At 45.8% G+C, this 13,212-nt stretch overlaps 1 protein-coding gene across 1 annotated transcript; it reads left to right on the forward strand.

Moving 5' to 3' along the window:
* Nucleotides 1–7,047: 7,047 nt before the first annotated feature.
* On the forward strand, nucleotides 7,048–13,212 carry FITM2 (fat storage inducing transmembrane protein 2). The gene is made up of 2 exons (XM_057703867.1): nucleotides 7,048–7,287; nucleotides 9,918–13,212. The coding sequence occupies exons 1-2, from the start codon at nucleotides 7,115–7,117 to the stop codon at nucleotides 10,531–10,533; spliced, it is 789 nt and encodes a 262-aa protein (XP_057559850.1). The 5' UTR covers nucleotides 7,048–7,114; the 3' UTR covers nucleotides 10,534–13,212.

The following is a 13,212-nucleotide window of genomic DNA, read 5'->3' on the forward strand; positions in this document are numbered from 1 at the left end:
AATAAAGATGCAGATATAGAGAATGGACCTGAGGACATGGGGTGACGGGGGCGAAGGGGAAGCTGGGATGAAGTGAGAGAGTAGCATTGACATATATACACTACCAGATGTAAAATAGATAGCTAGTGGGAAGCTGCTGCATAACACAGGGAGATCAACTTGATGATGGATGATGACTTAGAGGGCTGGGATAGCGAAGGTGGGAAGGAGTCTCTGGAAGGAGGGGATATGGAGATATATGTATAAATACAGCTGATTCACTTTGCTGTACAACAAAAACTGGCACAACAGTGTAAAGCAATTATATTCCAATAAAGAGCTTAAAAAAAAAGAAAAAGAAAAAGGGGGAAAAATACCGTTTCTTAAATTGTGAAATATAACAAATGTACAAGATTTATAAACTATAAATATTATAGTTTAATGAATATTTTTAAAGGAAACCCCTCTGTGACTATCCCCAGGTAAAGAACATTGCTTACGCCCCCAAACCCTCTGATTCCAAATGCCCTCTCTCTGTCCTACAGGTAACTGCTATACTGACACTGGGATAATCATTTCCTTGCTTGCTTTTTTTTTTCTTCTAATTTTACCAATGCTCTTTCAGGCAAAGGAAAAAAAAAAAGAGAAGCCCCCTCCTACCAAGCCTCAGCCCTGTGACTACTTCAGAGAGGATGGTCTGGTGTCTGTAGGACAGTGGCCAGAGGAGAAAGCAGGAAGGTACTCAGGGTCCCCGGCAGCCCCTCCTGCCACTCTCCCTGTGGCCCAGACGTTGGGCAGCCTGGGCTTGTGTGTGTTGGGGGCGCAGCCAGTGGATCTAACCCCCTCCCAATTAGGCAGTCAGGCAGCCTGGCCTTTGGCAGCTGCTGGCTTTGCTCAGCTGCCTCACCCTAGGGAGTGGCTAGTCATCCCCTCCTGCCAGAAAGAGAGGTGGCCAGAGGTTCAGAATGGGGAAGGCATTTGCAGAGGAGAGCTCAGAAGGAAGGAATTGGTGCTGGGGATAAATAGGTCTGCTCTCTGGCCAGGAATTGTGGACAAAGAGGGCTGCCCGCTGGGAGAATTATTGGGCTGTCTACGGCCCTCCCCACCAAACCAGGAACGAATTATTTCATACGCAGCAGCCAATAAAAGGCACCTGCTGGTTGACTTCCTGGAATGAGTGCTTCCCACTGTTCCTCTGGCCACCCTCTGGCCAGTCCTTCCAACCTCAGCATAGACAGAAATTATCTCTTCCAAGAACTCTTCCCTGACCCTTCCCTGATCCTACTGGATCTTCTCCCCATGGCCCCAAGCATCCTCTACTTAACCCATTACCATTCTACCGCTACATCTTTCAAGGCTTTATGGACCAGAAGCCCCTATAACAGTGATTTATAATCTTGGGAACCCCTTACTAGTTAAAAAAAAAAAAGTTCCTAATTATTATTTTCTGCTTTCTCTTCTGTTTAAAAGGAAGCAATTTAAATTTTAAAATAATTTCCTTTACATCAGCATTTTAATAATTATTCTTTAATTTATTTAAGAAAATAATTTTTGGAGTGCTTACAGATGCCAGATATGGTTCTTTTTCTTTTTTTGTTATTGTCTGCATTAGGTCTTCGTTGCTGCACACAGGCTTTCTCTAGTTGCGGCAAGCAGGGGGCTACTCTTGATTGCGGTGCTTGGGCTTCTCAGTGTGGTGGCTTCTCTTGTGGAGCACGGGCTCTAGGCACTCTGGCTTCAGTAGTTGTGGCACACAGGCTCAATAGTTGTGGCGCACGGGCTTAGTTGCTCCGCAGAATGTGGGATCTTCCTGCAGCAGGGATTGAACCTGTGTCCCCTACTTTGGCAGGCGGATTCTTAACCACGGCGCCACCAGGGAAGTCCCAAGAAGAAAAGTTCTTTATGAGAAGGCAGTCAAAGCTTACATTTCCTTTTATTTAATCTTTAGTTTACATATATTCATGTTGAGCCTGGCTGAAGTCCAATCGTAGCCTCAGATGATTTCCATGCAACCATTCACAAATTTAGTGACTTTATATTTTTCAAAGAACTCAAACCACCATCAAAATAAAAAGACAAGTAAAAGTGATTTAAAAAAATCTCAAAAAGCAGAGCATTTATTTGTCCAAGAGAGACTCAGACTTCAAGATAAATTCTATAATCTCCAAACTCTTGCAACAAAAGTAACATAAACGTGGAGTTTGCTTATGAAATTACATCTCTCATTCCATAAGAAAATGTTACTTTTTTGTAGCAGACGTATTTTTGGTTCTAGTTCTTGATTTCTGTAGTAAACATAAAGCCATGTGCTAAAGGAACCTAAAATATAAAATTCTGAACACAGGTCACAATTATGATAATCTGATTTAAAATTTTTAAACCTCATGAAATGGATTAGTAGAGATATAGCTGACAGTGCTTCTCAGTACATATTAAACATTTTTTTTTATGAATATCTGCAAACTGACTCTTTTTTTGGATGAATCTGACTCACCAATATTTCAAACTAATATTTTAAACTTCCATGCCTAATTCTATTGTTCCCTCTTCATTTACTCCTTGAGATATTTCTTTCACAAGAAATTCATCTGCTCCTTGGTTATTCAGTGGTTCAATTTCCATAGGAGTGGCAGGAAAAATGCTTGGTTCTCTTCCTTTATTTACTAGTTGTCAAAATAAGGAGTTCATTTCTGCAAAGGTAGTCATTACCTTTTTAAGTTGATCATGGGGACTTCCCTGGTGGTCCAGTGGTAAAGAATTCATCCTGCAATTCAGGGGACTCGTGTTCGATCCGTGGTGGGGGAGCTAAGATCTCACATCCGGAGAGACAACTAAGCCTGCGCGCCTCAATTAGAGAGCCCGTGTGCGGCAAACTACAGAGCCCATGTGCCCTGGAGCCGGCGCACCACAACTAGAGAGAAGCCCATGTGCCACATGGAAAGATCCCGTGTGCTGCAACGAAGACCCAACACAACCAATAAATAAGTAAATACATTATGAATCTCTGGATTTAAACATATCTGTGTGTTTCCATCCATTGCAGTTAATACTCTTATTTAGGCTCAGATTGTCCCATCTTTGACCTGTGAGACTTTCTGATTGGCTTCTGTGTCCTCCTGAAATGAACTTGGCAGTGTTTGATAGCTTATGACTTCCTTGCTTTCTGGTTGGACAAGATGACCCAGCCTCACCTTGCCTCAAGCCTGAAAAACGATGGGGGGTTTTTCTTGTTGGGTTTTTTTTTTGTTTTTCTTCTTTCTTTTTTTTTTGGCCGCACAGCTTGTGGGATCTCAGTTCTCCAACCAGGGACTGAACCCGGGCCACAGGACTGAAAGCCCAGAATCCTAACCATTAGGCCACCAGGGAACTCCCCAAAATGATGTTTTTTAAACAGTGATAAATCTACGGTTATTAAGGAAACTCATCTATCCAAAACACTGGAGGTCTTTCATCTAGCCCAATGCTTGGGGCATAGCAGATAGTTAATCAGTGTTTTTGGCTGAATAAATTAATGATGGTCACCTTCACTAGATTTTAAGCTTCTGGAGGTCAGCGGCCAGCTAATTCGAACAAGTGTTTGTTGAATAAATAAATAAAGGGATGAAACTCAACAAATTAGGTGATCCCACTGACATCACAGGCAGGGCAGAGCCCTGATGTTTGTAGTCTTCTGTCACCCCCTGGTGGGAAAGGGCACGTCATGGTCCTCCAATGCCTTCAAGTCTTCTACAAGCATTTTTCGAACTACAGATCCCCACCCATTAGCGAGTTGTAAAATCAATTCAGTCAGTCATGACCAGCATGTTTAAAAAATTGAATTTATAATTGAGTAGAAAATAGAGTGCGTCACACATAGTAGAGGCAAACTCTGTCATGAACTATCATAAAGCTATATTTATAACTATATCTATATATTTATTAGCATATATATTCACTTATGCTACATATATATATATTTATATGTGTACTGGATCACAACCAGTGATTTGTTGATAAATGTTTAACAACAATCTCTCTAGGGGAAAATGTATATGTATGTAGGTACGTAAGTGTATTATAAATTTCTTATTTTTTTCTTTTTCTTTTCTTTTGGCTGTGTCATGCAGCATGCAGGATCTTAATTCCCCCAGCAAGAATCGAACCCATGTCCCCTGCATTGGTAGTGCAGAGTCGTAGCAACTGGACTGCCAGGGAAGTCCCAAAATTTTATTTATTTAATATTTATTTGGCTGTACCACAGATCTTAGTTCCCCGACCAGGAATCAAACCTGTGCTCCCTGCAGTGGAGGCATGGAGTCCTAACCACTGGACCACCAGGGATTCCCCAAACTTCTCTTAATGTAGAGAATGGGTAGCACATAATTTTAAAATAATAAAATAGACATATACTCTTTACTGTAAATTCCATATATTAAATTGATTCTCCCAGAATGCTTTCATTGATGTTTGCTGGACTCTTGTATCCATAGCCAACCTATAGTTTCAGTTCAACCATGTTTTGACAATTGGAGATGCATCTCAGTCTAGATAATCGTCAAACCAAATAAAGCCCTCATTTATGGTACTTGCCAGTTCCCTTAGTGTAAATACTCCCACTCGGGCTGGTTTCAAGCTACCAATGTGACACCAATGAACACAGAGTTGGGAAAAGTTGCACAGTAACATACTATACAATAGATGTAAGCAACCCCAAGGGCATATATGATAGTGAAACAGAGTAAGATAATTAGGAAATGATGTGTTCTGAATATTTATTTTGCACTTAATTGCTCATTTATATAATGTGATTTTTAACAATGGTTTTAACAATCAGCTGGCAAAAGTCCTGAAAATTTAACAATCTGTTCTTGCAGTCTATATGAGTTCGCTCCAGCACACACCAGGACTCACAACATGAATATGTATTTCTTAATATGGGTTGAAGTTTTAAAGAAAAAGGAAAAGTTCTCTAGAGACCTACAATTTTTCAGGTCTGGGTTTAACTCAGTCTTCAAAAATGTCCAGGAATGAAGCTGTAGAGTTTCAAATGGAACAAACCCTTTTCCTTTCTGGAGAATGCAAATCCTGAAATTTACAGGAGGTATGTTTTTGCTAGTTCCTCTGAGTGATGTCTAGAGTTTCTGTCACCCCTCACCCTTTCCCCTTTTTTTGGGGTGGGAGATTAGCATCTGGACTCTGGACTTTCGTCAGGGGGGACCACTTAGCTAAAACTGTCCAGTGTACCTCTTTGTTCTTAACCATTATGCAGCTTGCTATGGAAAGTAACAATAATTGAGCACCTGATAATCTTCAGGAGACAGAGATGGTTTCAGATACTATTTACAAGCTGCCTTGTAAATAGTCATCTATTTACAAAATACAATCAACATCTTTCGAGCTGTGTGGTTTTTATCGCCAAATTCGTTTAATCACCACATCTGCTTTTTTCACCCTAGCTTTCTGAAGACCCAGAGACGTCTTGCTACATAAAAACTATGATCAGATAAATGCAATTTACCGGTAAGGAAATCACCTCAAGATGATTTTGAGGAATTAATGCTTTTACTCCTATTAGTTTATTGATTCTCTGCATGAGAGATTTTAAACATCAGTATATTATAGGCATAAATCAGGCCAGTGTTGCCCAAAGTGCGGTAGCTATCCTTGGTTTAGGGACACGGGATTATTTTAGGCAGCTAGAGGTGATGAATATTTCAATAGATATGTCATTTTTGTAACAGAAGAAATATAACTGGCACACAGAATCTATTATTCCATGGATATTTCTGCTTGGGAGGCTATTGAATAAGTATCTCAGTTTTAAGTGTGTGTTGTTTAAAGAAAAATGTTAAGCAAATAATAACATTTGGTAGTATACGGACATAGTAAAAACAATTAAGGTGGACATAATGGGTTGAATGGTGACCACTTCCCTGCCCCCCCAAAAAAGGATATGTCAAAGTCTTAATCTTGGTACTTGGGAATGTGACCTTATTTGGAAATACAGTCTTTGCACATATAATTAAAGATCTCAAGATGAGATTATCCTGGATTTTGAGTGGACCCTAAATCCAGTGACTAGTGTCCTTATAAGAAACAAAAGGAGAGAAGACACACAGAGACACAAAGGGGAGAAGGCCTGGTGAAGAGGGAGGCAGAGATTGGAGTGATGCAGCCACAAACCAAGGAATGCCCAAAGTGCCAGCAGTCACGGAAGCTAGAAGAGAGCCGTGGAAGGGATTCTCCCTCAGAGCCTCCAGAAGGAATCAATCCTGTTAGCAGCTTGATTTCAGACTTCTGGCCTCCAGAATTGTCAGAGAATAAATTTCTATTGGTTTAAGCCAATACGTTTGTGCTAATTTGTTATGACAGCCCTAGGAAACCAATACAGTGGCAAAGAAATGCCTCAAGGTTGAGAAACAATTAGACACCCAGCCATGACAGGGGATGAGAGGGTTTTACTCTGTAATAAACGAGTGACTGAGGCATCAACACCTTCATTTAATCGCCATTAACTCCCAGCATCCAGCATTTTCGCTCAACACCAATCATGGTAGTTTCAAAAGTGAAACTAAATCTAATCATTTAAAATGTAAATATAATAATTTTATGCATTTATTTTCTCACATCCCTATGTGTGGACCACCACAATGAACCACGAATTCATAAACTAACTCGGGAAGTGTTGATCTCCTATTGTCTCCCCATTTTACAGATGAGAAAACTATGGCTTAGATGGAGGAAGTGTCTCCAAGAGAGAATAATGATGCTGGGACCACCACTCCAATTCCTGCAGGGCTACATTTATTCTTCCCCACCTCCAGCAAATATTCCCACGACCGCTTCTTCCTCCGACCAGAGCAAGGCACAGAGGATAAGATTCCAGCCCGCCTTGCCTAGAGCATGTTACCCTCGCGCCTGGATTTCGAGAAAGGAAAGGAGGCAAGCGAGGATTTTGGAAACAAGAGCGCTTGCAGATGCCGCATGTGGCCATAAGGGGGAGCGCGTGGGCTCCGGAGGGCCCACGCTCCTCAGGGGCGGGGCCTGCGAGCGGCGCGCATGCGTTCAAAGGGAGGCGGTGGAGCCGGCCCTGACGAAGCGCGAGACGGTGGCCGAGAGGAAACCGGGAGGCGCACGGTGGCCGACGAGGTCGGGCATGGAGCATCTGGAGCGCTTCGCGTGGATCCTCCGGGGGACGCTGGTGCGGGCTGCAGTACGGCGCTACCTGCCCTGGGCCCTGGTGGCCTCTATGCTGGCGGGCTCCCTCCTCAAGGAGCTCTCCCCGCTGCCCGAGAGCTATCTCAGCAACAAGCGCAACGTCCTCAACGTGTGAGTGCTCCCCGGGTCCTGTCCTGTCCCCGCCGTAGCTGTCGCCTTGCCCAGAGAGCCGGGGGTTAGCTGCCCTGATGGACGAGTCACTGGAAGCGGAGGTCCCTCTCCCCTTCGCGACGGCAGCGTCTGCACGCGTGTCGCGATGGAGGGACCCCGGCATAACTAGTGTCACTAGCAAGTCCATTTGCACACCCAGACCAGACAGTCTGAGCTTGACGGGGCAGGGGTGACGGGCAGAGTGGTGTGTGTGCGTGTGTGTAGGGGTGGAAAGGGGGGTGAAGCAGCCTGCGTCGCTGCTCCGCCTGCCTCCCTTTGGGGTCAGGAGTTGGCCGCTGCCTTGCGGGAGATGCCACCTCCTTCCAGCCTGCCAGTGTCAGACTCTGTGCCTCCGCCCTAAGTCCCATATCCCCCCAGCTGCTGACAGAATCCCATCACACCTGGTTGGGGCGAGCAGACCTGCCTTCTTTCCTCAACACCCCCCTTCGCCCCACCTTTGAGAGCCTCTGCTAGCCCATGACAACCCCCGTTCCAAGATAGTCGCCCCGGAGTGGAACCCTCCAGTCCGTGACCTTTCCCCTGGATCTACGTGGATTTTCTCAGCCACTCACAGTGCATGGCAGTGGCCCAGGAATGCAATCCCAGCTGGGCTCTTTGAGATTTCTCCTTAAGTCCACCCACCTACTCTTTTTTTTTATTTTCTTTTTTTTTAAACCTCTTGGATTTTGTTTATTGACACAAACAACCGCTGCAATAGTAAAGGGAAACTCTGAAAGATAAAACTTCTCCCCTGATGTGAGCTTCGATTCTTCTTCGGAATTACAGTGTCGCTGGCATCTCCCAAATGTCAGTCCAACTTTGGTTATCTACTTAAAACCCTGATTTCTCTCGCCAGCAGCTTCATCAAATACCTGACAGGTCTTGGCTCTGGCCAGATCCTTGCATATCAGTCCCAGGGAGGATTTTAGCGACAGGCCCTTGGGTAGTGTCTGAAGAACCTTTGGAACCCAGGAAAGAGTCCTTCTGTCCTTCACCTAACCTTCCTTCCTCACCCAGCCATGGAGGCTGAGAATAGATTATGAGAGTGGTCGTGGCCCCAAGTCTCTTTCTCTCTCTCTTTCTTTCTCTTTCCTTCTTTCTTTCTTTCTTTTCTTTCTTTCTTTTGCTGCATTGGGTCTTCATTGCTCCTCCCAGGCTTTCTGTAGTTGTCGTGAGCAGAGGCTACTTTTTGTTGGAGTGCACAGGCTTCTCACTGTGGTGGCTTCTCTTGTTGCGGACCACAGGCTCTAGGTGCGCGGGCTTCAGTAGCTCGGGCTTCAGTAGTTTTGGTGCATGGGCTAAGTAGTTGTGGCTTGTGGGCTCTAGAGCACAGGCTCAGTAGTTGTGGCGCACAGGCTTAGTTGCTCCGCTACATGTGGGATCTTCCCAGACCAGGGATCAAACCTGTGTCCCGTGCATTGGCAGGGGATTCTTAACCACTGCGGCACCAGGGAAGTCCCTCTCGCTCACTCTCTTTTTAAAAAATGTTTATTTATTTATTTGGCTGAGCTGGGTCTTAGCTGAGGCATGAGGAATCTTCAGGATCTTTGTCACAGGCTGCGGGCTCTTAGTTGCGGCATGCGGGATCTAGTTCCCTGACCAGAGATTAAACCCAGGCCCCCTGCACTGGGAGCTCAGAGTCTTAACCAGGGAAGTCCCAGCCCCAAGTCTCTTGCATGTGTGTTTACCGCAGCTGGTCCCCAGGTCAGCCGCCTTTGATGAGCACAGGGGAGGCAGACAAGGCAGCTGCCGCTTGATCTGGTCTGAGTGAGCTGGGAGCCGGGCAGCCTGGCAGACAAGTCCCTGTCATTTGCGAGTTGCCATGGATTCTGGTGTGTTGTTCCACACCTCCATGCTAGTTAATTAATGAATGGGAACTAGTGAATCATTGGCTCCAGAAGGGATTTTAAAAATCGTTGGGTCCCCTCAGTTATATTTAACAGCTGAGGAAATGGGGGCTTGGAGAAGTGTAGTAATAAGTCAGAGTCAGGATTTGAACCTGGGTCGGATTTGAACCTGGGTCTTCTAGCGTGAAGTCAGCCTCTGTCTGATCATTTCTACCATGTAGGAAAAAGCCTTGGTGTAGAAAAAGCAGGGCTTTGGGGCTGGCCAAACCTTGGTTTAACCTGCGCTTGCTGGTCATGTGAGTGTGATCCTGTGCCTGTTACTGGACTATTCTTTATCTATAATATGGGGCTAATGACATCTTCCCCCCAGGGTAACTGTGAGTGTTCTATGGGAAAGCGGATGTATATGAAAGCTATGTGATGAACTTTCCTGAGCAAATAACATAGACCTTGGATTTGAATCCCAGCTCCACCACGGATGACCTCCGCTTTGGGCATTTTGCTTCCCTGTGCCTCAGTTTTCTTATCTGTAAAATGGGGATGATGGCAGAACTGACCTCTTAGCGTTGTGTAAGGATTCAGTGGTTTATACACTTAAAGTACTTAGTGCGTGAAGTTGTCGTCTATAACTTTTATCACCTCTTCTCCTTTTTCCCTCCCTTGAGAGTCCAGAGTCTTGAGTCCTGACATTGTACCCTCTCTGCCACATCCCCACTCTTCACTTCCACTTTCCTCCTCTGCCAGGTATTTTGTCAAAGTGGCCTGGGCCTGGACCTTCTGTCTCCTCCTGCCTTTCATCGCCCTCACCAACTACCACCTGACGGGCAAGGCTGGCCTGGTCCTGCGGCGGCTGAGCACCCTGCTTGTGGGCACGGCCGTCTGGTACGTGGGCACGGCCGTCTTCGCCAACATCGAGCACTACACAGGCAGCTGCTACCAGTCCGCAGCCCTGCAGGGGGTGAGAAAGGAGCACCAGAGTAAGCAGCAGTGCCACAGGGAAGGAGGCTTCTGGCACGGCTTTGACATCTCAGGCCACTCCTTCCTGCTGACTTTCTGCGCCCTCATGATCGTGGAGGAGATGGCCGTGTTGCACGAGGTGAAGACGGACCGCAGCCACTGGCTCCACGCAGCCATCACCACCCTGGTGGTCGCCCTGGGCTTCCTGACCTTCATCTGGGTGTGGATGTTTCTGTGCACGGCCGTTTACTTCCACAACTTGTCCCAGAAAGTGTTTGGCACCCTGTTCGGTCTGCTGGGCTGGTACGGGACGTACGGGTGTTGGTATTTGAAATCCTTCTCTCCGGGACTTCCTCCCCAGAGCGCTAGCCTGAATTTGAAGCAAGACAGTTACAAAAAATAAAAGAGAAACCAAAGGGATGACAGCAGGACACTGGCTAATAGATTTTCCATATACTTTTCTTGGTTATTTGACTAAATTATTGATCCTGCTTCCGGAAGGGAGCTTACTGGGCAGTTTTGGGGGGCGGTGGTGGAGTCTGGGGAAGGCGAGGTCAGGCCCCAGACTGTTCTTGGTGACATCACCCCATGTTACCAGCACCACCATTCCTAGTCAGTTACTTTGCGTCCCTGGCAAGAGTTGACCTTAATCGGTTACGTCCGTTTTGTCCCTAGAGGGCTGAGCTCAGGGTCAGCCAGAGGGCAGCATCAGGAAAGCCTCTGTGGTGTGGCTGAAGGGGGGCCAGGACCTCAGGACTCTCCTCTGCTGCCGTCAGACGCTCCCTGATTCTCAGCTGTCTTCTGTGTTAACGCTGTTATTTAACAGTAATCCCTCTGGTCAGTTTTGCATAAGCATTTATTTCCAGCAGGGTTCTTTATAAAATAACCAACCACCTAAAAGACACATCCTGGTTGTAGTATTTATTTCATCCGAGGAATGTCAAATATTGCAACTGGCTTGTGATTAGCTACCAAAACAGTTAAACTGGTGTGCCTCTGTGAAAGAGTATTGGATGATTTTTTATGTAATGAACATGGATAATTTTCTGTCCATGTTGTCTGTTATATATTGGTTTTTGGTGACCCCCTTCTATTTTGAGTGAATGCTTTATAGTTTTTAATAACAACCATGACATTTGTTCTTTGCTGACAAAACTCCTGAAAATAACTCTCGACTCCACTGCTGCACTTTGGCGTGTGTGTAGGTTGCTCCGAGTGCTTTTTAGAACACTCTGGGCTTACGGTATTAAATTCAAGCTCACAGGACTGTTTTCTCTGTTAAGCATAAAACCTGAAAGCAGACGTTTCAATGACCTGTTGAATCTTAAGCGGAGTCAGAGTAATTTTGCAAAATGCATATTTGCACAGAAACTCTCCGGACCACATGTCAGTGGTATAGACTGAATGGTGCTTCAGAGTCACGTGATAAGAAGTCTTCTCTGTCCTTTGCTGTGGCCCAAGGCACTTGTACCCTTTTGGACAAGATTATGGTAAGTCAGAAGCGGAGGAAAATATCTTCCCTTGCTTCTGATGGCAAGAAGCCAACCTGTTTGCAAAAATGTCCCTGTTAAATGGTGGCTTGACTTTGGTCCCACCCTCCTCTTACTTGGAACACCACCAGAACTAAACGGAGGGCTGTTTTATCTGCCCTTGGACTCAACCTTTTCTTCCCCCTTTGCAGCACTTCTCAATTTCCAGCCGTGTCCTTGTCTGGCCCTCACTTTGGGAGTGCTGGGAAAAGTTAGGTACCCTGTCCCCTCCACCCCACAAAGACACAGTTACTGCTCTGTGATAAGCTACCCCTTCCCTCTCCAGGGTTTCGCCTTAAGCCTTCCAAACCCAACCCCTTGCATTTTGGATAATCATCCTGGAAGCTTCTTTGATGCCCCTCCCCCCCCCCCAGTCAAGCCTGGTAATAGCCTTAACTGATAAGCACGGCACTTGACTGGCTTAACTAACTCAAGCTTAGGTTGTTAGGAGCTTGAAGTCTGGAAAATCTTCAGTGTAAAATGTACTGCATATAAAGATATACTTAAAATATGTAGTTTGTATCTCATCCCGCCACAGGTTAACCTGTATTGATCAAAATGTGGGGTGTGATGCATTGTACCCAGAGGTGGCAAAAACACCTGACAGTGAGATGTCAGAGGTGTCACCATGGTACTTTGGGACCATTGGTAAGACATGATGGGCCCCGGGAGAATTGTCTTGCTCTCTGGAGCTTACATCTGCAAACCAGCGGTGGACGTGGTGGTAGGGTTGGTGGCAGGGGCTTGTTGAAGGGATTGAACTCTCTCCTAAGTTTCATGTTCAGCACCAAAAGGCAACAGGCACAGGGTGACTCTAGTTCATTTGTCCCACTTAAATCTCCAGACATTTCTTTCCTGCAGGTCTGATTCAGGCTCAGCCTCACATTAACTTTGTGGAAAGCATCTATTACTGAATCTTGTGTAGTGGTTAGTCTTCGGCCACTTCCTGTTCAGTCTTAGCACCTTTGCCTGTCTCTAGGGAACGTGCCGTCAGTCCCTATGTGAGACAGTGGGCAAGGCTGAAAGTGGGTTTAGGTAGGCGTGAGATGTGGGTCCAAATCGTGTCTGACCCTGGTCAAGCCTCAATTTCCCCATCTGTAAAACGGAGGTGGTGCTGTCAGGATGAAGGGAAACGATACATGTGAAATGCCCAGCACATGCGCATAGCCAGTGAAAACCTTCCTGCCTCCTTTTTCTTGATGAAGCCTTTAGGACTTTTTGGCTCCTCTAGAGAAGGCAGGGAAACTAACATCTTTGGAGTGCCATTTGGGGCCTGGGTGTCCTGTTGAAATAGGCTCGTATTGTCTTTTGAAAAGTGTCTGTTCCCCAGGTGCTGAGCAAGAGGCTTTCGAGGGCACCCGTGATCATGGAAGACCGCCGTGCTTGTGTTGCCTCTCTGTGTTGAGGTTCCTTCACTGGCACCTCATTTTCCACGTGCATCTGTCATAGTCTGAGTACCAGATTGTATTTAGAGAATGGCTCTTGCCACTGTTGTGTACACACACAGATCGTGTGTGTAAACAGGCAAATTAAGTAAACTGGAGATAATGAAA

The sequence above is a fragment of the Hippopotamus amphibius genome, chromosome 12 (genome assembly GCF_030028045.1).
Source record: "Hippopotamus amphibius kiboko isolate mHipAmp2 chromosome 12, mHipAmp2.hap2, whole genome shotgun sequence".
Classification (NCBI taxonomy): Eukaryota; Metazoa; Chordata; class Mammalia; order Artiodactyla; family Hippopotamidae; genus Hippopotamus; species Hippopotamus amphibius.

What these genes read in the sequence shown, in the direction of transcription:
- FITM2 (XM_057703867.1), top strand. Translation starts at nt 7,115, where the DNA reads ATGGAGCATCTGGAGCGCTTCGCGTGGATCCTCCGGGGGACGCTGGTG. An exon ending in AAGCGCAACGTCCTCAACGT is followed by an intron (nt 7,288 to 9,917) that starts GTGAGTGCTCCC and finishes CTCCTCTGCCAG; the next exon opens with GTATTTTGTCAAAGTGGCCT.